The sequence below is a fragment of the Rhyacophila brunnea genome, unplaced genomic scaffold (genome assembly GCF_057557595.1).
Source record: "Rhyacophila brunnea isolate RB1 unplaced genomic scaffold, BYU_Rbru_1.0 scaffold_20, whole genome shotgun sequence".
NCBI classification, from domain to species: Eukaryota; Metazoa; Arthropoda; class Insecta; order Trichoptera; family Rhyacophilidae; genus Rhyacophila; species Rhyacophila brunnea.
Window position 1 is genome coordinate 35,077,959 of NW_028232860.1, and position 24,936 is coordinate 35,102,894.

General features: G+C 34.0%; 1 protein-coding gene across 1 annotated transcript in view; it reads right to left on the reverse strand.

Annotated features, from left to right (window-relative positions):
- Positions 1–12,512, reverse strand: part of pug (pug C-1-tetrahydrofolate synthase, cytoplasmic) — a 39,406-nt gene extending 26,894 nt beyond the window's left edge. The window contains exons 1-4 of the mRNA XM_085948177.1: positions 12,453–12,512; positions 9,864–10,062; positions 7,427–7,563; positions 2,401–2,635 (exon numbers count right to left, since the gene is read on the reverse strand). Coding sequence (XP_085804303.1) covers positions 2,401–2,635; positions 7,427–7,563; positions 9,864–10,062; positions 12,453–12,502 — 621 coding nt within the window. The 5' untranslated portion in view covers positions 12,503–12,512. The remainder of the gene's footprint in view (positions 1–2,400; positions 2,636–7,426; positions 7,564–9,863; positions 10,063–12,452) is intronic.
- Positions 12,513–24,936: the final 12,424 nt, after the last annotated feature.

Consider the following 24,936-nt stretch of genomic DNA (forward strand, 5'->3'; position numbering starts at 1 on the left):
GGGAAGAAAAAGGTGTTCCAATTAACGGAGAGCACCTCAGTCACCTGCACTTTGCAGATGATATTGTTATACTCTCACAAGACCCGAAAGACCTCCAAGGTAGAATGCAAGAACTCGCGGATGTCAGTCAAACGGTCGGTCTAAAAATAAATGTCTCAATGACAAAAGTGATGAGGAACTGTTTTTCGGACCCTGCGATTATCTGTATTTCTGGCACCCAACTCGAGCAAGTCAGCAGCTACATCTATCTCGGACAGCAGGTGTCCATAGACGGAAGCATGCATGATGAAATTGCTCGAAGAACAAAGCTGGGATGGAGTGCTTTCGGACGTCTGAATAGTATCTTCAAGAGTGACCTACCATTATGTCTTAAGCGTAAAGTGTTCAACCAATGTGTGCTACCCGTGCTCACGTATGGCTGCGAGACGTGGACCCTCAACACGAGAGATGTCCAAAAGTTAAGAGTCACACAGCGAGGCATGGAGAGATGCATGTTGGGCATCACGCGAAAGGACCGTAAGAGAAACGAATGGGTTAGGAAGCAGACAAGAGTACGCAATGTAATAGACGTTGCCAAACAGCTGAAATGGAGAGGGGCGGGGCACATTGCTCGCCGAAAGGACGGCCGCTGGACAAATGCCGTCATCCAATGGTACCCAAGGGGTACGAAACGGCCACAGGGTCGCCCTAAAAGCCGCTGGATTGACGAACTGGTAAAGTTCGGCGGAAATACGTGGCAGCGAACGACACAGGACCAAGAGAGTTGGAGGGGGCTTGGGGAGGCCTTCATCCAGCAGTGGATTGACCCCGGCTGATGATGATGATTAACTAGGTATAAGATTTCTTTTGAATTTTTGAAATCAATTTCCAACAAGCTCTACGTATTTAATTTAATATGCTTATCTCACTGTAACTCAATGTGAATGTGTTCTTTGTATTTTTAAGTAATATGTTACGTATGTCTAATAAAATGATGATACAGTTGCATTAAGTACTTGATTGAACACTTAATAATGATGTGTGATCATAATATTACATAAACTGTTTTTTAATTTTTGTTTAAATAATGTTATTACAGCAATTTCGGGGTGGCCAATAATTGCATCTTTTGGTGACCAATAATTGAAAAAAGTGGCCAATAATTGTAGATTTCTGCCTTTTTTTTTGATTATTTTTTTTATGATGTAAAATATTTTTTTTTAAATGTTCTGATAATTGATTATTATAAACAAATAAACAATTTAACAAATAATATTTTTTTATTTCACCTTCCTGATGATATCTGTCCACAAAAAATTAACAAAGTTGAAAAAATCCTTAACTGGCCAATAATTGTAGCTCTTCCCCTATTCACTTATTCAGTGTTCTTATGTGTCAATTTTTGTTGACCAACTTTCAGTTGAATGTTGAATAGAAATTGATAGGAATGTTCCCACATATCGATGATAGTTAGGTATAATCAAGATGGTGTCAAATGAATTTGTTAAATTGTTAACATCATTTTGAACTTTTAGACATTCTGAAACTAAAATAATACTACTTGAAACAAGTTTGACGTGCCGATCCGAATTGCTATCACCTTGCTAGGCAAGTTGACTCAAATGATAATTCACTGTTGAATTGACAACAGTAAAAAGGACCCCAACTTTGTTCGATTAGTTGAAATATGGTTCCCACTTGTCAATAATTACTTTCAACTATCATTCAAAATACAGTTGAACTACAATAATCGACAGGTGAGAACACGGCATTAGACACTAAAAAGCTATATCATAACGAGACATCAAATTCTACACAATTGATTGTGAATCAGTCAAACTATAGATTTTGTACTACAACAATAAGGAGCCGTACGAACTTTTAGTACTTATTACATAATATAGTACATAATGGCAATTCTGAAACTTTTAAGTATGGTACATTTGTATTCCAATATGAATGTTTTCATTCAGTACAAGTCGACCATGTTTGCTATTCGAAATTGTCGAAAATGTATTTCATCATCATCATCAAGGTTTCCCCGTAGTTCCCTTCACTCTTCTCGGTCCCTAGTTTATGTCCCTAGCTCGTGATTTATGTAGCAATTAATAAAGCAATACCATCCATTTGTAACAAAATCAATTTTCAGGATTTATGGAATTGACTGATTGAATCAAAAATTGTGTTGAAATGCTTGAAGTTTTTGGCAGATGCAGGTGATAACAGTGTGAAGCTTGTTATGAATAAATTTGCAATGGAAAATGACTTGCTTTCGGTTTTATTTTCAGATATTTTAGGCTCGGTCTTGAAGAGATTTTTTCAACGCATTGGTAAATATAGACATTAAAGTTATATCAGACTTACCAGTGTTCTCTGTATGAATAAGACACTTAAAGTGTTATCATTTAATGATGTTCATACCTGTTGGTCCAATTCCCTGGTCTTGGAGTGGCATACAGTAACCGTAGCGTGTTCCCATTTTAAGAGCTCAGCTACCGGTGTGCCAACTATCTTGCTTCGGCCAATGACAACCGCGTTGGCACCGGCGATGGTAATACCACTCTTTTTGATAAGCTGTATGCAACCATTTGGGGTGCATGGCAGGAATCCATTCAAATCTCCAATAGCCACACGTCCTTCATTGATTGTGTTCAAACTACAAAAAGAAGTAAAAAAAAATTGTAGATATTCAAGGCCTGAACAAAAACGATGCATGAGTGCGAGTGAGAAAGTATTTGGCACCCTTATAATCTCTGCGACACGCGCCAGAGTAAGATGAAAGGTCTACATATTTGTGAGTTAGTTTCCAAAAGTATCGTCGGAAAATCGTGGTGAATCACTTCACGTAGCGTCGATAACCTGCGAGTTCATGTTGCTAAAATTGCTATTTTTTGTGTTAAACATAAAGTCAGTGGTAAATATTTTTAGTTAATTAAGTAGGAAAGGTGGTTCTGTGTGTTGTATTAAAATATGGTAGCCGTACTGATAAGCAAGAAGATGGTATTACGTTTCATAGGTAAGTTGATACATGTTCGTGACAATTTATTTGTATATTATTATATATTTTAATATCAGTGGCCTAGTGTTTCTTTAAAATAACTTAAATTATGGATATTGAGATCCCCGGGGTTCCAGCGGCTAGCTCAGGAGTCCATCGAACCCCGGATTCACAAAAAAAAAGAAATTTCAAACGGTTGGAGTGTAAATAAAACACAGTCCTTCGTGCTCGTAACGTGATATTGTTTATATTTTACATTTTCTTAATTTTTAGTTTTACAAATTATATTTGGGATTTTTACAGTTGTAGTCGTCAGGTCCGTACCTATCGGAAAGGGGACGCTTACTAACTTCCTTTTTTCTTTCTTTTTAAATTCCTCGTACCGACGCCATCCAGCAAAAAAAAGGACTCTCGTGATTGGCCAAATTTTATCGCGTGATCTTTGATTCGGCGAATCACGAGCCTGACCCTGGCGCCGGCGCGCGAGGATTTCACGCACAATGCGCGGCAAAATTTATTATATTTAAATCCTTATATTTAGTCTTAAAATTATCTCTTTCATCCATCATCATTTTTACTTTTTAAATTAAAAAGAAATACTTACGTGGTTGAGCAAAGAATCAGATTAGATGTTTTATGAAGCCGTTTCTAGAGGTCAGGGTTACGTTTCGACTTAAGCTACTAAATGATTATTTTACACCGGGAGAAGCCCGCCTGTAACAGGGGTGTATCAATATCTTTGAAATGGTTGCATTTTGACCGCTTAAAAATACTATGTAATGTAAAAAAATAGAAAATTATTTTTTAATTCTGAGCATCTAGTGCGATCACTTTGGGCGAGCACTAGCGAAATGGTCTATGGTCTCGAAAATTTGTAGGCGAATGCGTTCGCTCGCCCACAAACCAAACGCACGGCACGTAGCTTCATTTAGCAATGCAACGGGTGGCGTCTAGGTGTATCTAAAGTCTATGTAGATATTTGATTTAAGTGATATAGTTATCATGTCTGATACATGACAACCGTCACCAGTGACGGCTGCTCTAACACTGTAGAAGTGCACAGCACTCCTTGCAATTTTATGAGTTTTAAAACGTTATGTAAAAAAAAAACTAGAGTAACTAACTAGTGGAAAAACAAATTACTCATCCATCCCGTTGTTTTGTGTCCTGAAACTCGGCAGCTATTGCAGACATGACAAAAATTGTTGCTATTAAAAATAGTTATTTATGAATGTTTTCAAACTTTTATTTAAAACATTTTTCGTAATTTTCAGCAGTTACTGAAATATGGATAAAAACTGAAAATTGTCTGCCATTTTACAAAATGGCGGCCGTAGCACACTATCTACAAGGTTGATTTTTGGTATGTTATTGCTGGATATCCATTTAGAGAAGTTATTTAAAAGTAACAGGTTTTTTTTCTCCTAATATGACTGCATATTTTTATTATTATCTTTACAGTCTCATGCAGTGTTGCCATTTTTTTCTATGTTAATTAATAGTACAAAAGGGTAAAAATCATAGTATTTCTGAGAAAACTATAGTAAAAGAACATTTTTCGTCTCGAATCCTTCAAATATATAGATATAGTATTTTACATTTTTTGCGGGTTCAAAATTATAGTATTGTACTATGGATGGTACAAGGATGGTTGGCAACACTGGTCTCATGTTTGCTTTAGCGGTATGAACTGACAATCCATCGGAGAGATGCAATCACCCTATGTAGCGGATGTCTCCAGTCCAACTGACACTATTTTGATGATGGTGACACCGACATAAGGTACGAGTGTGAATTCTGTATGGTTCTACCATGGTCTACAATGAATATTAAATTGGATTTTAACTCAAGTCTATTCCTTCCATTTCATATATAAAAATGGCATGGGTTACAGGTTCGAATCACGGGTCTGGCAAATACACATATCGTTTTTTAATTTGTGATTTGAGTCAGAGTATGGACATACTAGTTAGAGCAAGTGGCTAACATCCATATCTCATAAAAAAACAAAAATCTGTTAATCTCTCTCCACTCTGTGGAGGCCCATATGGTCATGGTAAAAAAAAATTCAATATCTTGTACTTGCAGTGGAGTAGTCGTAAAATATCCCATCACTAACACAATTTCATAATACTTATAGTATTTTTTCATGTACTTTTGGGTTCAAAGGTCCTAATAATTGAATGACGAACAACTCCTTGCAATAAAAATATTTGGTAAGTTAAAAAAAAAACAATTTAGGTCGAAAAAGAAATTTTGGTACTGTTCGGTTATACGGAATACAGCGGAAAACACATTTTGAAAATACCCGATATACTGGATTATTTGTTAGTTTGGGTTAGTTTAGGTTAGGTTAGGTTGGGTTAGCTTTGGTTAGGTTAACCTAACAAATAATCCAGCTTATCGGCTATTTTCAAAATGTGTTTTCCGCTGTATTCCGTTGATACCAGATGGAAGTCTCCCACAGGAGACCACCTAAAGGGTGGACCGAACCATCAACTTTCCCATTACACCACAGCCTACGTCCACTCTTCGCGGTTCGCGGTTCTCGCAACCCTTGGCCGAGTAGAGCCCGCCTCCTCAAAAATCCGAAATTCGAATTCGTCTGCGCTCCCGCCAAAACAGACGCGGTCTACCGATAGCGCCGCCACTGGTCAATCTGTCGGTAAAATAGGGAGGTTCGCGACCGACAGCGCGATGACGCCAAATCTGACGGTTGAACGCGCGCGAAAAGCTCTTCACACCTGACGCCGAACAAGCAGCATCGACCACCAAATCTCTCTCTTAGATCAGACGCCGAACGAACAGCATCGACCGCAAAAACTCTCTTTCCTCAGACCTCGGACAGCTAGCATCGCCTCTCCTCGGACGCGAAGCTACAAGCATCTCCAGCTCAGCCAGCATCTCCCGCCAAAAAAGACTGCATCGCCAAGCCGCATGCACTGACTCTCGCCTTGGATGCCAAGCATCAGCAGCCCAGCCCGCGACACCACGTCTGCAGCCCGCCAAATCGCAAATACGATAAAAATAAACCAGCCTTGACAAAATACACCGTGCGTTTCTGTCCCCCACCCCCGCTTCTTGGCCATGACATTATCACGGTCTGCCATCTCCGCCTAAGAGCGCGAGAAAGCCGGTGATACCGTATAACCAAACAGTACCGAAATTGTTGTTGAATTATATTGACCTCTGTGTAAGATTCTTGCAAATATATTATGTCTAATCATTTATAAAACCAATCCATAAAAACCTTCTAAATAATCATATAATGGAAAATTTTGCAAACTTTCTAAATACCAAGAATCAATGTAATTTTGTGTTTATTTTTTCAGTTTGTTTTTGTTTAAACTTTTGTATTCCGAACCTCTATTTAAAACAAAAATCAGACAGTTTTAACTGTCACCTGAAAATAAATCATTTTGGATTTATGAGGTTAAAGCCCTCCTCCCACGGAGAAACTGAAATCCGACGAAACTGTAACTAAAATTCCAACCAGTATCTAGCTAATGTATTTCAATGGCGGCTCGCTGACGGCGAGACTGGAATTTCTCAGTTTCAAAATGGTCACTAAGAGACCCGACATGCTGTCGCGCGGTCGCTCAAGTTTCCAGTCACCATAAAATAGTGGTACCAATTTCAATAGATTCGGTGAAAAATTATATTTTCTTACCAAAATTGGTAGCACTGCTTAACAAGTGTCATGCTATAAAAACCATTAACAACCCAAGACATCAAAAGTACAAGATAAGCAAAATTGAAATAACCTAATTGTATTCGAGTAAACACAGCAGTATGCGTGTTGTCGGTTTTTGTACAAAACAGCTGATGGTCCAGTTTGACAGTTTGAGGTTATGTGATTATTATTTCAAGTCGGTTTCAGTAGCGCCGTGTGTGAAGCATCACATTGGTCAGTTTATGAGTCCATCTCCAACCAGTTGCAACCAGGAGGAGGGGCTTACAAAATAAGTTTTGGAGAATACATAAATGGTATTTTTCGCCCACGGTGGCCGCGCGGCATAAGCGTTGGACTATCATGCCGTGGGTCCCAGGTTCGAATCCTGGGTCTGGCAAGTACACATATTGTTTTTCAATATGTGTGTGAGTCAGGGTATGGACCTAATAGGTTGAGCAAGTGGCTGACATCCATGTCTCGTAAAAACAAAATCTGTTAATACAAACCTCTACTCTGTGGAGGCCCATATGATCCTATTAGGATCGGACATGGTCGAAGAAGAAGAATTTTTTGTATACAATGTACCAACCAACTACATACTATGGCCTTGAGTCATGTAATAAAGTTAGTATGTACGGAGATAATTTTTAGATTCTGTAAATATTGACTATTAAAGATAAAGGGATAAATCTCACAAGAGATAATATTATTAATGTACCATATAATACAATTTACACATCATTTAGTGATTCAAATATAATTTTAATAACAATTACCCGTCAACATCTTTATCTGGCGACACGGAATCGGTGATCAAGTTTGAGTTAATGGGGTTGTCCGAGTCTAGGGGCATCTGGACGATTATGCCGTGGACATTCGGATCTCCATTGAGCTTATTGAGTTTTAACAGCAACTGTAAATAGCAAAAACAAAGTATGTAAGTAAAGTGAGTTAAATAATGCTATTTACAAACCAGGGCTAGAAATGGAACCGGAGCCGAACTCCAGAACGCTGTGAACCCTGAACTGGAAACCATCAAAAATGTCAGGATTCCAGAGGTTCCATTGTTTTTTGGACATCTTTCAAAAATAAATAATTCGGTAGGTACCTAATTATACATTTCATCATTTATGTTGAATACCTACAAATTGTACTGTTCTTATTCCCCCCGGCAGGTGCGTCATACAGAAAAATAGTTTGGGGGGGTTTACCCACCTACAGCTTCTCATCGTTTCAATTATGGACTTTTGCACATTTACAGATACATTTCTCATTACCAGACACTCCGCTTTTTGATTCTGGCAATGAACACCTGGCCTGCAGCTATAGCTACAGGTTACATACAGCCTACGAGTTATAGCGACGTGTTGCATCCACAAGTGGTTATAGAATACATGTGGCGTAACGGTCATAAATGTCCGTTTATATCGTCCACGCTTGACTTTTAATTTATTGTGTCGGAATATTAAAGAAAATATTGGATGTGTCAGATGTTTGCACCAATTCATGGGTGCCACGGACTGACACAGGCTATGAATCTCGTAGAATGTCAAGAGGAGAAGAGGTTAAGCCGTCGAGAAGGTTGTTCGACAATCAAATCATCCGGGTTACGGGGTCATGAGGTCCAGACGAAGTAGAAGAAGTAATATTTCATTAACGTAAATGATTTTTATTTTTTTCATACCTGGGGGGAGTTCCTGATCTAAAAACCCCTCTTTTGTGCGCACCTGCCCCCTGGTGAACTTAAATAAATAGTATAGACACCTACTTTATGAGTTTTAAAATCAAAATAAAACATCCATAGAAATACTCATTTCCATATTATATCCTAGAAAATAAAAACGGACTGAGATTCAAACTCACATTATTCACTGTACAGTTGTGCATAATATATCCATAACACCCTGTTCACACATGCATGTGGGCCCGGCCATAACAAGAAAATGTATGTGTAAACATGTATTATCCTGCATTTGCAAGATTGCATGCATGAATCAAAAAAGTTTGGATGCTTTTGAATTTTCAAGCGACAGTTGAGAATTTTTTGATCTGCGCCTGTGCAGTAGAACGATAGTGACGAACCGGCCGGCAAAAAAACGAACTACGAACGAATTTTGAGGTTAACTGATTTTCACTACCTGTCAAATAGTAGGTACCATAAAATGACAACATCGCGTCTCGCTCACTCTTGAAGAATGAGATTGGAGAGAGTCAGGACTTTTACGTGTAAACAGTTATCGTCACGATAGTTTAAAATACGCACTATTACTGCCAGTAAATCGATGCACGTGTACAGGCACTATTAAGGCCATGCATTAGTTGAGGCACGGTCTAAAAAGATTGTTGCTAGGCGATGCGCGGATTGCGGGTCGCGGGTGCAAATGACGCCTGTCAAACGAAATATTATTTGTCATATAAATCCAACATACATCCATTTTATGTTCTGTTTATTGTTCTATTAGTAACAATAATAATATATTCATTGACATGTTTTCTTTTTAAAGTAAATGGGTAACGTTTTTAGTCATCTTTACACGATTTTAGAATTAATTGACCCGTCGCCATCACGCAGCAAAGTGACGTGTTTCTGGCTCGACATTCTCTCACTGAATGCGAGCGAGTCCAAAATTTCGTCGCGCCTACAGTTGAAAATTATTTGGCGTTTCACTGATGCGTCACCTTAAGCAATCAATCTTTATAATTCGATAACCCAGTATTAAATAGTAACAACTCAAAGAACGTAGTTTTGAGATAATCATGTTTTAATATTTTGAATATTTTACAATACACAAGATTTGACAAGTTTTAAAAGGATACATGTCAGAATTTATTTATTCTAAATCAAAATATATGGTCAATCGCCAGTTTTAAATGGAAATAATTCGAAATGGATCTGTACAAAACTGGTTTTGTTTGAAAGTTTGTAAAATTTCATATGGGTTTTTTGGTTCTCAAGGTATCTAAATTATTTTTTTCGAATTGTTTCTATACAAAACCGACAAGAACTCAATTTTACGAGTATTTTGATAGCAATATCATGAAATGTCGAATTTTTTACTTGTTACCGTTCAAATCTGGCTCATCGAATTATTATTATGACTCTTGCAAATTATTTTTAATAACTACACTATCCGAGGTGCAAAAAGTATGTTATATATTTTGCACATATAATATTATGATCCGTCTGAATAAGAAATGTTGATTGATACTCACTTCTGCCTCCGATATAGACTTGGGAAGTTTAATATGCTCTGCTTTGATGCCAATATCCTCAGCGGCTTTCAATTTCATCCGAATGTAAACATTGGAGTCTTCCCGCCCACCCACCTGAACAATCGCCAGTCCAGGCTGAAAATCTGGCATCTTCTCTCTGAGTTGGCTGACCTCATGTTTCAGCTTGGTCCGAATTTCACTGTTTAAATGAAAAGAATTGAATTTTAGGTTGATAGGTAAATTAGAAAAAAGTAAATTACTATTTTCACTCCTAATTACATCACATAGGTTTCCACAGTGCGTAGGTTATTTATTTAAAACAGGTATATACATACCATATTATTAATTCAAGACATTCACAACATGAAATTTGTACGAATATCTTAAATATTTTAAATCAAAAGAGCACATCACAGAAAATGTGTTATAGCTTTAGGGGGCACATTTTCTAGTTGTGAAGTGAGTCCAATTTTATAATTTACTTCCACCTAATATGGCTGCTTATTGAATAAATTTATATTCTTTTTAAAACTACAACATGCAATGGGGCCCCAATGATAGTATTATAGTGCAACAGTAGTGTATTAGTAATATAAGTGAACAAACACTCAGACTTTGAGAAAATCACATAAATACATTTTGACCTCACCGAGATCGAACACGGAGCCCCCGTATGAAAGGCCAGCGCCTTACACACTGGACTACAAGACTTTACTAATGTTTTTGCTCGAAGGTCACGATAGTTGAGCATGTAACGTGTTGGTATATAATGTCATGGGTCCCGGGTTCGAATGTGTGTTCAAATCCAGAATATGGACCGAATAGTTTGAGCAAGTGGTGAACATCCATTTCTCGTAAAAAAAAATCGATTAATACAACCTCCGCTCTGTGGAGGCCCATATGATCTTTCTAGGATTGAACACTTTTCTATTCAATCAAATCACACAATATTAAGTAACTAGTTTTAAAGTAGTATTAATTAAGTTAATACAGAATTCAAAATATTCTTGACTAATTGCAGGAGTGAAAGAAACAGATGATCCTGTCTCTTTCTGTGAGTTAAATATTTGACAAATTGTTTACCTTTGTAGTCTTAGGCCCGTTTCAGACGGGACACCGGTGTCGCGCTCGTATATAATAAAGGGGCCTTTGTATTAGGTTTATGAATGCCCCAGAGCTAATGAGTCAACATGTGTCCGGTACACTTTTCCGTCAGCCGCTACATTCTCAAGCCACCGATACACTAGTTTTTATTACCGCAGCCAGTTTTATGTTCTAATTTATAATGCGAAATTATGCGTAGACTCATTAGCTTTGGGGTGTTCATAAACATAATACAAAAGCTCCTTTATTCGAATACAAAGACCTTCTATATTATATCGAACGCGACACCGGTGTCCCGTCTGAAACGGGCCTTATAGTGTGCCAACAGAAATAGCTTCTGACTAATAAACCAAACTGTAGAATTCAATACAATAGTTAAATTGATAATATCAACATAAATAATTTGAAAACACTTCTGAGAAAATAAGTGTATAACAACTAGAAAAAATCTAACACCCAGCAGGATTCGAACCTGCGCCCCTCGGGAATCGCGCCTCTGTGCATTGACCACTATGCTATAGGTATATTATCCAATTGTGACAAATTTAAGCAATGTTTTTACAATACTCTCTTAGTTTATCATATTTATGTATTGAGGTATTATAATTGTTACAACAAGTTAGCCGTCTAAACTGTCAAAACTGTCTATCTCACTCTAAAAGTTAACACAGCTAAGAGAGGGGCTGTTAAATATAGCATTTTTTGACAGTTTAGATGGTTTAATTATTGTAACAATTAACTGCCTCAATACATAAATAAACTATCATCAATAGCCGCCTTGTGTATAGAATAGACCCACTGAAGCACTTTCTAAATTGCATTGCGAATTGATAATCGGCTTTTAACCTTAACCCATTGGAGACAATCGGCGCAAATTTGACACTGTTTGCCCTTGGTAAAAATGTTTTATTTTTTACTTTTAGATATTTCTTAAAACCCTACAAATTTATCTACATATTTAAAAAAATTGTGTTTATTATAATGTTTATAATATTAAGTTTCAATAGCTACACAAGTTTTAAAAAAATATTTAAATTAATCAAATAATATAAAGTTGTAGCAGTTTTAGTAAACTCTTGTTAAATTTACAACAAAATCTAATATTTCTGTTGGTCCACTTTTTTCTCCTTTTCTGTCTGTCTTCAATGGGTTACTAACCGGTGTCAGAATCATTCCAAATCTTTACATGCACTTGCACTATTTTTTTATTCAACGAATAATATTTCACGAGATTTAAGAATGTAACATCCTTTTATTGAACGATTTGAAAAGATTTTTGAGAAATAGATATATATTATTAACTCAATTAATTCATCAAAGCAGCAAATGGACATTTAAGAAATCAATTCTAATGTAGGTATATGAAATGCAACAAGTGGTTCATATTATAATTTAGTATATTTTGTATGGTAACTATCAACATAATTATATAAGCATAAGATTACTGTTAGAAATTTGATGATGTAATATTAAAAAATAGCTTACTTTGCCAATTCGGTTCCAGATAATATTTCACCTCTCCTTGCGGTGATCATCTTGTAGACTGGGTCTATCTCTTGCAATTAAAATTAAAATAACAATATTGAAGTCAAGCGTGTTATTCAGCAAATACTGTTTGTCAAATTAAGCGGTGCATGTTGACATTGCAACAGACAATATTTATTCAAAAAGATAATTTTATCAAAGGTTTAAATAGGAGGTCAGAACAATATAGATAAATATTATTTTTGTTTATTGCAGTGGAGTGAGGTTTGTTTTGATGTGAAAATAATATTATGGAAAAAATAACCAAATTAAAAAAGGGTAAATTACCATTTTTACTCAATGTTGCGCATATAGGCCTCCACTAGGGATTGCAATACAGGTATCCCAGTATTTTTCTATACCGAGATACCGGTTTTAAAAATCAAACAATACCGATATATTCACTATTGAAAGTGGAAACAAAATGTATTAATTAACATAAAAAGCCTAACAAGCCAGTAATATATTTTTTTTGTAGGATTACGCGATGTCTGGTTTACCTCCGTGGCTCTTCATCATCCTTAGTAACCAGCAATGACACATGCAATAAAATATTAATATTTTAAAGAGATGAATACTGGTGTTGGTATTTTCGTTCGGTATTGCAATCCTTAGCCTCCACAGACTTTTCAGAGTAATGGTTTTTAGCTATCGGCGTAACTTATTGGGCCATACTCTGAATGCAAATACAATATATTAAAAATAATTATCTAACTTTGATCTAGCTGTGGGATTCAACAATGTTACCCATTATGGGACATACATTTTGTACACTACTTCACTGCGAATTCTAGCAAATTATCGTACTAGCGAAATTGCCTGATTTATAAAATTTTATCCTTATATGTGTCGCTGAGTTTCAAAACCCGCTATAACACTTTTTCATTATGTTGAAAAAATCAATAAAAACTTTTTGAACTAAAAAGGTTTTTGAATGTTTCAGTAGTGTTATAGCGGGTATTGATAGACGCATTGATTTTGTTTCATAAATGACAGTTAATCGTAGCGGATTTTGAAAGAGGCGATAAAATTTTCATGTAGAGAATTTAATAACGAATCCATCGATATAAATATATCTTAATTATTTCAAAATAGTGTTATAGCGGGTTTTGAAACTCAGCGACACATATTATAAAGTATTGGTTTTAGCAGAGCTCATATGAGTAAAAAAATATCTGCATTTTTAATACCGATGGTGGAAAAATATTGAAGACTTCGACAATGTATAATAATGTAGATATACAATGTTGCACATATTTCCTGTCATAGACAAAATAAATTTAAAGCCTTCCCCATATGTCTTGTTTTTGGTTTAAAAACCAAAAATCCTAATAGGAATCCTAGGCTCCTGAATATTTGTATTAAAAATTCCAGTCATTAAATCAAGTCTATTGATTCAATTTTATGGTATAATAATTAGATTAATATTTCTTGTTAGAATTTTATTTATTTAAAAAAACATTGTAGGGACAGCCAATTTAAAAAAATCATTATTTAATATCTATTGGGTTTACTCATTGATTTACCATATAGGATAGGCCGTTAGCACAATTCAGATAGATTTGATGCATACATATTTTCTGATAGTTTGTAAAACGTTCGGAGTCACTCATTGGTCGGATTAAATGGTATGCAGCTAATGAGGTATTGACTGATTAGTTTGAAGTGGTTTTTAGCCAATGAGATTTTACATTGGGTTTGCCCAAATTCACGGTGGACAATCTACGGTTTTAGTTTGTAAGTATGTTTTTACGAGCGCAGCAAAAATGTTAAATCACATTGAGTTTACTATATTTATAGTTTAGTATAAGCATCCCATCACAGATTAACTGAGACATGTATTCAATTATCAAAAACTGTTATGTAAGTCTGAATATAGTAAAAATCTAACTAAATATACGTACATATTCTATAGCTGAAGAAAGGGTTCAATTATAAAGAAAGGGTTTATTGGTTGAGAAAAATGGCAATATTGTTTTAATTTCAAAATACAATTCCACGAAAAAAAGAAATGTTTAAATCGTTACCATGCTTACCATAAACAATCGTGAAAATGGTGGAGATTGTTGGGAGAATTATTGTGTAGGTTTTTAAAATTGATGCCTCAACTATAGTTATTATAGGGTGACATAAGAAATAAAAGTTTGTTACTGAATGTTACAAGTTAGTTGATAGTAATTAAATTTAATATTTTCATGAATTTTCAAAGCTACACCACTGCTGACAAATTCAAGATTTTTTTATCTATATACCTATAATAAATGATTAAGAGTATATAAATAGATGGACAATTAAAATAACACAATATGATACATGATATTAAATAAAATGAATTGACCAGTGGCGAAGGGTAGAGGTAGGCTGTTAAGATCCACCATAATTAGGGCACATTAAACTTTGTCAGTCATACGTATTTGTTTTCATTGAAATAAGACTACAATTTTCAGATTGTGTGTTAGTATTAAAAATTCAATTAAACCCTGCGAAAACCAAGCCATAATAGATAATAGTAAAAAAAATACTCGTCTACCTATAAAATATCTAAAATTATGCAATTAAATCACACATAATTTTATATATTTTATAAATAGAAGAATATTTTTTTATCTATTGTGGTGTGGTTTAGGCAGGGTTTAATTTAATTTTAAAAATAAACTAACAGTATCTGCAGATTGTTGTCTTGGTTCAATGGAAACAAATAAGGATGATAGACAAAGTTTAGTTTGCACTATATTTATGTCGGATCTCCGCAGTCTACAGCCACCAGTGCATATTACGTATTGTGGTAGTTCAAAGTAAAGGGGAACATTTTGCAAAATATGAAAAAGATTTATCGGAAGGATTTAGAAGAAATTCTAGCCATTTCAATTGTTTTATTGATTATTAATAATTGTGTAAATAATACTTTTATTATAATATGCAAGGCATTTTTCTTGGCAGTGGTAAAAAAAATATTTTTATTTATAGGTACAAACTACTGTCCAACAACAGGGAATTGGCGATAACAGGAAGTCGCTGTAGTCGCATATAGAAGACTTCGTACCTGTCATGGAGGCAACGCGTGCTAGAGGCGTGTTTAAATAATGTATTGGGTCTCTTTTAAGATGCGACTCCTTTTCTTTTTCGCAATAAACCAACAATTTACTAATTATAATAAAATATCCAAAGTTATATATGATTTAATTGCATAATTTTTGATATTTTATGGATAGACTTTTTTTTGACCGTTATTAATTATGGCTTGGTTTCAAAGGGTTCAAAGTATCATCATGCAGTCAATCCACTTTTCGAATATTCACGTCATTCTTATAATAATAATATATACAATGGAAAATGTGTTAGGCACTCATAAAACCATTGCAGGTAGGTGTATATTGGTATATTATATTATAATCAATCAATGAAAATAGTTTTTTATTATTATTTAAAAATTTTCATTGTAATGGCAATGCCTTCTAAAATTTTCACGTTTTATAATTCTAAGCTTAAAATATTTATATTGCATACAATATATTATTTTAAGAAAAAAATGTATTAGGCTCTCATAAGACCCTGCAGGTAGATTGTTTATGAAAAAATGGCATTTGCCTTCTAGAATTTTCACCTAACTTAAAAATGTATCAGGCTCTCATAGACCCCTGCTGGTAGATTGTTTATAAAGAAATGCCAATGTCTTCTAGAATTTTCACCTAGCTTAAAATAATATTTATACCGCATATTTTGAAAAAATCTATCAGGCTCTCATAGAACTCTGCAGGTAGATTGTTTATGAAAAAATGTTAATGTCTACTAGAATTTTCACCTATCTTAAAATAATATTCATATCGCATATTTTGAAAAAAATGTATTAGGCTCCTATAAGATCCTGCAGGTAGATTGTTTGTGAAAAATGGCAATGCCTTCTACAATTTTCACCTATTTATTACTACGCTTAAAATAATATTCATATTGCATATTTAAAAAAAATGTATCAGGCTCGCATAGAACCCTGCAGGTAGATTGTTTATAAAGAAATGGCAATGCCTTCTACAATTTTCACCTATTTATTACTACGCTTAAAATAATATTCATATTGCATATTTAAAAAAAATGTATCAGGCTCGCATAGAACCCTGCAGGTAGATTGTTTATAAAGAAATGACAATGCCTTCTACAATATTCACCTATTTTGATTTGCCTATTTAAAAAAAATGTATTAGGCTCTCATTAGACCCTGCAGGTAGATTGTTTATAAAGAAATGACAAAGCCTTCTACAATTTTCACCTATTTATTACTACGCTAAAAATATTATTGATATTCCATATTTAAAAATAATGTATTTGGCTCTCATAATATAAAGCTCATAGATAAGGTAGATTGTTTGTGAAAAAATATAAAATTATCATAATGTTCTATTTTTCAAATATTCACAACATTCTTATCAATGTACTGGAAAAAATGTATTAGGCACTCATAAACTTATGTAGGTATATTGCTTTATAATCAATTAAAGACAATTCGTTTTTGATTATTGTTTTATAGTTACCACGGCAATTTCTTTTAGAATTTTCGCATTCTTACTAAATTTAAATAATGAATAATGATATTTTCATACTAGGCGAATGTACCAGGTTCTTATAAAATCTAGACATATTTTTAGTATAAAAAGCTTCAAATTACATAAATTGATAGATCCGTACACCACGGGAGCATAAAATGAATTGATAAATTTGGGGGTGTTCCTCATTTAAAAACAGAGGTGCGATTAGTTTTACTGGAGGGGATTGTTAGTTCACATTTTTAACACGTGGACAGTTATTGTTCGACAGTATATACAGCAGCGATTTCCAAACTAGGAGGCGCAAAAAGTTCAACACAATTAATGTAGCTACAGGTTTGTAGTTTGCAAAAGCATAGTTTATAAAACGGCCGCTAGTTACAAACTACATAAAAAACAGTCCTAGTTTGTTCTGCCTGAACTTGGGTTTGCAAATCTATCTGAAGATAATATGGAGACTAATTTTATTGTACCTCACTTCTATACTATAGCGAAGCGCGCTGGCTATCTCGTGAAAAATGAAATAAAAGGGTCAAAACATAATATTAAAATTTGAGGCAAATTTGTTTAGGAACGATAACTTTGTTGTTAAACTTGTCTATTTGGTAGAAATTAAAAAAAATTGAGTGAATAAATCAATGCAAGGACCACTAATGCATTTACTAATTTCACAAGACAAAGTGAAGGCATTCATAAAAAAATTGGATCTTTGGAAATAAAAATTACAAAAAAATAAGTTCGCCATGTTTCCACTTTTAAATGATTTCTGCGCCAGATATATTGAAGCAAACAAAAATCTATTTACTGAGTTCTTGGATAGTTTGCTAATGCACTTTTCACATTATTTTATTAATAGTAAAAAAGGAGCCTACTTTGTTTCAGGGCTATTAAATATTTTAAATATGTGGTTCTGTACCGATATGTGTCAAATACCGATCCCGTTTAGTAGAAAAAGAGCACTTTGAGCTAATAAACAAGCACAATCATCACATGAAAAACAATTTAATTTAAAAATGAATATAATATAAGTAACAAAACCTTGTTTATTTTTATATTTTTTTTTCATTTTTGTATTGGTACATTTTTTGATATTTAAAAAGGTGTCTGTATTATTTAATGAAATAAATGGGGGGAGGCGCATAGATTAGATTTTTTTAAAAGGGAGGCGTAGTGACATAAAGTTTGGAAACCACTGATATACAGGAATTTTAGGCAATTTTTTTTCCTGGCATGTTTCTAAATTATACATGCCAGCACAAAGTTTCTAATAATAATTAACAAGAATTTAGATATAATTTTTGTACTTTCTTGTCTGGGCTTTTACTCCATTTTGTAAGTACATTATTGAAATAATATTAAATAATGTAATTTATTTTAATGTTAAAAAATGATTCACATCGAAAATGTTCCGTATTCACAATTCAGAAATCTGGCTACACTACCTATTCGCCAATGCTGGAGGGAGAAGTAAGCATACTTTTAAAATACATACATTTTTTTTTTAATAATATGAATAATATTGAATAGTTACATACCTTGGTAAAAAGATGGTGACCACAGTTTCAGTCTAAATAAAAATACTGACTTAAATATATTCATGTTGTAGATATATTTTTTAATTAACTTTTAAGCTTACGATTAAATAATGTATACATGATCTTAGTGAGAAACCTTAATGCTGCTCTCAAAATCTGTGTTCTTGATATATGTATCAATATCTTCCCCTGTAATAAAAGTATACAAAGGTTAAAGTGTAAGTTTTGTTTTTGATAATACATAATATTATTACTAGATAAGATTATCAATGAAAATGATCGTCACAAATAGTTATTTACTATATCGACGATTGCATTTGAACAACAAAAACAGGAAAATAACAACATGGCTTAAGCCAAGAATTTGTACTCTAGATAGAAAGAGTCTTATACTTATTCCGTATTAGGAATTTTGAATGCAGTTCTATTTTCAAATCGTGATTGTATTAGTAACAAATTCATTATTTTTCTTTTTTTATTGGCAGCCCTGAAAACAAAATGGCGGCTCACATTCTGTTACTTGTTTACTTAACCTATTACCCCGTTTACACATGAATGGATTTACTGCTGACAGTATGTATTATTGCGGCCATAACAAGAAAATGTATGTGTGTATTATCTTGCAGTTGCAAGATTGCATGCATGAATCAAGAAAGCGAAAATGACGGCAAAAAAACCAACTACAAACGAATTTTGAGGTTAACCGATTTTCACTACCTGTCAAATAGTACCATAAAAAGACAAAATCGCGTCCTGCTCACTGTTGAAGAATGAGATTGGAGAGACAGTCAGGACTTTTACGTGTAAACAGTTATTGTCACAATAGTTTAAAATACATGTAAAAACAAACAAATAAATACATGCATGTGTACAGGCCCTATATGTACGCATTTTCTTGGTGTTTTATTTGATTATTTATCTTAAAAATAATGGTCAATGTGTAGCCATCGACAGCCTATATAAAATTGACAAGGGAGTAACTTTTCACAGATATTTGTTGCTAAATTTTATATTCAAATTTCTTTGATAATTCTTTGATACTGCAATATAAGATGTGTGAAATTAAAGTCAAGTACTTAGAATCATGTATGTAATGAACTTATTGGTTGAATCTGAAATAATTAAGGTAGATTGATGATACACTAGAAGTGTGAAGTTCTCTCCAAATGAAACTACAGTGCAAAGTAATTTGTAGCTAACTTTATCAGTAATCTAGAGGTCCCTCTTTAGGTTCTATTTCAAACACTTGGGCTCCATCTTTATAGAAGATGACTTTTATCAACATCTTTGCACACATAAGTCATGAAATTGCATTTTTTTTACTTCAATTCATAACTTCAATAAGCCAATACGATTATATACGTTGTGTTTAAGCACATACGTCAGATGTTGTTTGTAAAATGTTATAATATTACAAAACAAACATAATAATTATGTAATCTGCCTCCGAAAAAGGGTGAAAATACACATGTCAAAGTTTTAAACTTTTCACAAAATATTTATTAGCAATACAGGATGGCAATTGGTTTCATTCTGTTTAATTTCTGACATTCTGTTGTTTACAAAAAAACACTTCTATAGAAATTTATTGTTTTTGACTTAGCGTCGCTATAGGATTGGTTTGTCGAATATCCGTTTTTGACAAAATCGACCTTTTAATGCAGAATGATTTTTTGTATCTAAATGGACCAGAACCATCCTTTTCTTTAAATTGCTTTGTAATGAAAACAGCATTCATATGCTGTAAAAACAACAATTTAAATAGCTTCATGTATTTAAATATAGGATAATCAAATTTGTTTTTCCTCTCCTGAACATTTGACATTTGGTCTATTCGACAAACCAATCCTACAGCGACGTTATGTGGCCACATAAAACTAACATATTATCATATCAGCATATTATGTACATTACAAATTATTAGTTCAAAGCTAACAGAAACTAATACGTTGGCATATTAAATCCAAAGAATATCATAAGACGAAGAAGGATGTGACATAATATTATAATATCAATTCATTAACCAGTCTTTACACCATATGTTATATTTTCTTCTTTCATATTTTTCTTTTGAAAACCAGGATAAAAGCGGCCAAAACCAACGCATTGTCATCATCCAAGTTCAAAATACTCCAAGCACAAACTCAAGTATAAAAAGAGGTCTTTGGTGAGTGGTACAAATGGAATGAAAGGTTGTCATAAATAGTTTTGACACATTATGTATGAAAAGGAAGAATACAGAAGATGTTAATAAAATGTATTTTATTGATTATAATTGTGTGGTAGCGCAGGCGTCAACTGTTCACGGCCGCGATAAACTAATTATTTTTCACGTTTGGTGAATAATTTTTATATCTTTTTGTTTCTTTTGACCATGTCCGATCCTAATAGAATCATATGGGCCTCAACAGAGTGGACGGTTGTATTAACAAATTTTTGTTGTTATGGGAAACGGATGTTGGCCACTTGCTCAAACTATTGGGTCCATACTTTGACTCCAAATACACATTGAAAAACAATATGTTTATTTACCAGACCAAGGATTCAAACCTGGGACCCACGATATTATAAGCTGACGCGTAAAGTGCTTGGCCAACGTGAGGCCGTCAATTTTTATATAAAATATCAATATTATTGTATAATTTTCTGTGCATACATCATTTATACAAATTAAATAAATATGAACACATCTCCCTAAAATTCTTTTTTTAAATTAGCATAAGGACTTCTTTAATACACGTTAAAACTGTTCTTTGTCACCCACAAATATTTTAAAATATGCAGTAATGTAAATAAATAGGAGAGTACATTACGTGCTCACTTTACAATTAAGATTTTATAATATTATCTATATCTTGATATAAATCAATGATCGAAATAGTTATATTAAATTCGAACAACATGTTTTTATTAAAATATTGTGTTTAAGTCAAATTTCTTGCTCAACAAGCATAATAAATAATAAGGTCATAATAGATAAAAGTTCAAAACCCTATTTTTTGTTAATTACATATGATCAGAGATAGTGTCACTAGTTTTGAATACTTTGAAGTGTGAACGAACAACACAACGTGTGGCCACCGTGCTAAAGCGTGTGAAAATAGTTAAAATGTGCAAAACAAATCTATACTGTGAAAGTAAGTAAGATTATATTATTAATAGCGTTAATTATTTATATGTGGTTTTATTTGACAATGAATATTGGTGTATCATTTTTGGAATGGCTATTACAATGGGTTAGTGCGCACATATTGCATGTACACCTTTACTGAAATTGACTTCACATAACGCCTGTCCGCATGATAGCTTTAGACTGTAAATAACTAATATATCGCACGTGAGTGTAAACCCAAGGCATCTGCAAATATTTAAATTTTGAGATTAAATGCAAAACAACTGCAAAAGTCATAAACTTGATAATGTAAAAGTGAAGTAACTGAAAGAACATGCAATATAATGTAGATATAAACTAAATATTATGTTTTTTTTTAAAAACTCTATTTGTCCTAACAAAACGAAGACTTCAAACCCTAATATATCCAAAATATGTCTTTTGCACTTGCCTTGGTTTTACACTCACGGTGCGATATGTAAATAACAAATAACTAAAAGTAAATAAATAAGTAAAAAAAATAGCAAATAGGTAATTTGGTTAAATATTGTCTCAATCAAATGCATAATAATAATAATAATATGTTAATTTTACTATTGATTTGAATCTTTAAAATTTTATTTTCTCAAAAGATACAAAGTTCAATGACATCCCTAGATAAACACAGCCCTGCACCGCGATTTCCTAACTCTCGTCTCGTGTGGCACCAGACGAGATGACGTAATTGTGACGTCACGCTCGAGGCATGCCGACCGCGCACAGAATAACCATAGAAAATTTTATTATGATACACCTATATGTGTATGGTGACAATGAATAGCGCCGCTGTCTGACCACTCGCTATTTTCTCGAATGCTATTATCACTCCGGTAGTACGTCATAATGATGTCATATGACGTCATCTCGACCGGGAAGCTTGCACTCGCAAGTTCTAACATAGAGCCCCTGAAGTAGACTTAAAATGCCACTATTTATGTTGTATCTCCACAGCCTACCTCCACTCTTTGCCACTGGTTGGGAGATATATTTATGGACATTTGTAGGGGAGAGCAGGTAGGATTCGTACACAGGGAGCATTCGTACAGTGGCGATATCTTCACTATCCAATTCATTGGCGTGCTCGCGTTTGTGTGTGTCACTCCCGCTTATACGCATAGTGTAACCGCGGGGCAGGGCATCAGTGCGGCCAACAGCTTCGACGGAGCACGCCGATGCGTGTTTTCGCTCTACGTAAGTATTTTTTGTATTAACTTTTGAACACGCTTAACTGTTATAAGTTTTGCACGAATGTTATAAGTGACTTAGTATAGTTTATGAAGTGATAACTTCGTTTAATATGTAAATAGTCATTTTAGGCTAACTATAGCGGTTATTTTTATTTTCAATTAATTTGTTGATTTCTCGGTTTGGGGTACCTTCGTGCAGTTATGAGTGGGGTAGATTCGTACTGTACGAATGCTCCCCATTCCTAACTGCGTGGCAGTAGAAAGATTGTTCACCAAAAATATTATTGTTACAGAACCATGCCGCGAATATATGTGAAAAGGGGGACAAGAACTGGAGACGTTGATGAAGATGCAATGATGCAAGATGCAGCCGTTAGAATCCACGTAAGGTGGACAATCAACTTCTACAGCGGGCCAAGATGCCAATGTGCCAGAAACTCTACCTGCAGAAACAGAGATTACTCAACAAGATCTTCCATAAAGCTCAACTGGAGAACTACCAGGAAAATCGAGAATATATACAGATACCCTTGAAAAAAATAGACTAGAAGAAATAAAAAAGCAAAAAAGTTGAAGAAACAAGAGCAAGAGAGGAAACAAAGGGCTAAGGAGATGAAGCGAGCATTACATTTACTGTCAGATACAAGAACCAAAACAAAGAGACAGAAGAAAACTTCAGGGACAACTAAACCAAAGAGGCAAAATAAAACTGTAAAGACTGATAGTCAGGATGAAACTGATTGTGAGAATGAGGCTAATATGAGTTTAAGAGAAAGTTCTTGTTCTCCCATCGAAGAGACGTCTGAAGGATCGGATACTGAGAATGAAACTCCAGTTACGTCAGAGAACATCAAAGAAGAACGCTTTGTGATAGTAGAGTTCAAGAAAACAAAGACCGTTTTATATTATCTTGGGCAGGTGCTTAAAAAATATAGTCCCGTTGAATATAAAGTTTCATTTTTCAGGAAGAAGCCTCATACCTGGAAATTTGTCTTTCCCACTACCAAACATGAAGGAACAGTTTACATATCAGATGTGGTATGTGATTTCCCGCTATCAAAATCTGCTTTTACAGCAAGAACAGCCTGGATAATATTTAGCTTCGAAAAAGACCTATCTATGTATAATGTTGGATAGTACAACTATTAAATACATAAAATTAAGACCTATTACTCTAATGGTAAATTTTATAATGTTGATTTATTCGTTCCTTTATTAACAAAACAATAAATAAAAGTATTATGTTTTTATGACTAAGTAGTTATAAGCACTTTGAAAACAATAACTGTTAATTATTATTACATGAAGGCTGATTCTGTGTTAGCTTTGATCGTAATACATGATTATATTACATTGAATAAATAGCGTTTTCTTTGACTGTACGAAGGTTCCCCATTATGTACGAATGTGCCCCACACTATGTACGAAGGTACCCCACGTGTGGGGTAGTTTCGTACGTTTTCCATTTTTCAGAAAAGTTACCGTAGCTTCGCCATGCTGATTTGTATCTAAACTACACTTCACTATTATTAAAGCCAAATATATTGGATATATAGCAGCATTGAAGTTATTTTAAAATATCTTACAGTTTTGTTTTTATGACTGAATAAATATTGGCACAGGCATAGTGACATCATGAATTGGGACAGGTAATAATATGCCGCCGCCCCGGTTTTATACCCTGATCCTAGATTAATCAAAAATGGATATGCACAGTTCATAATATCAGCCAATTACAGACCTACAAACTTATCTGTAGAATGGCCAAAAATGGAACTGCAAACTACCATAGGACGCCATTTTGAAAATTTCATTTGAAGATTTTGTCCTGTTACGAGTCTTGATTGGGTAGTTTTCGACAGTGGCTCCCCCATCCCATTCTTGAGATAAGTTTGTAGGTCTGTAAATGTTATCATTCAGTCCGCAACAAATGTCAGATCATTCAAAGGGAATATATCCAATTAAATACAGAATAAATATGGTTGTGTCTAATCCTAGCGTTTTTTTGCTTATTAGCACAACACAAAATAACAT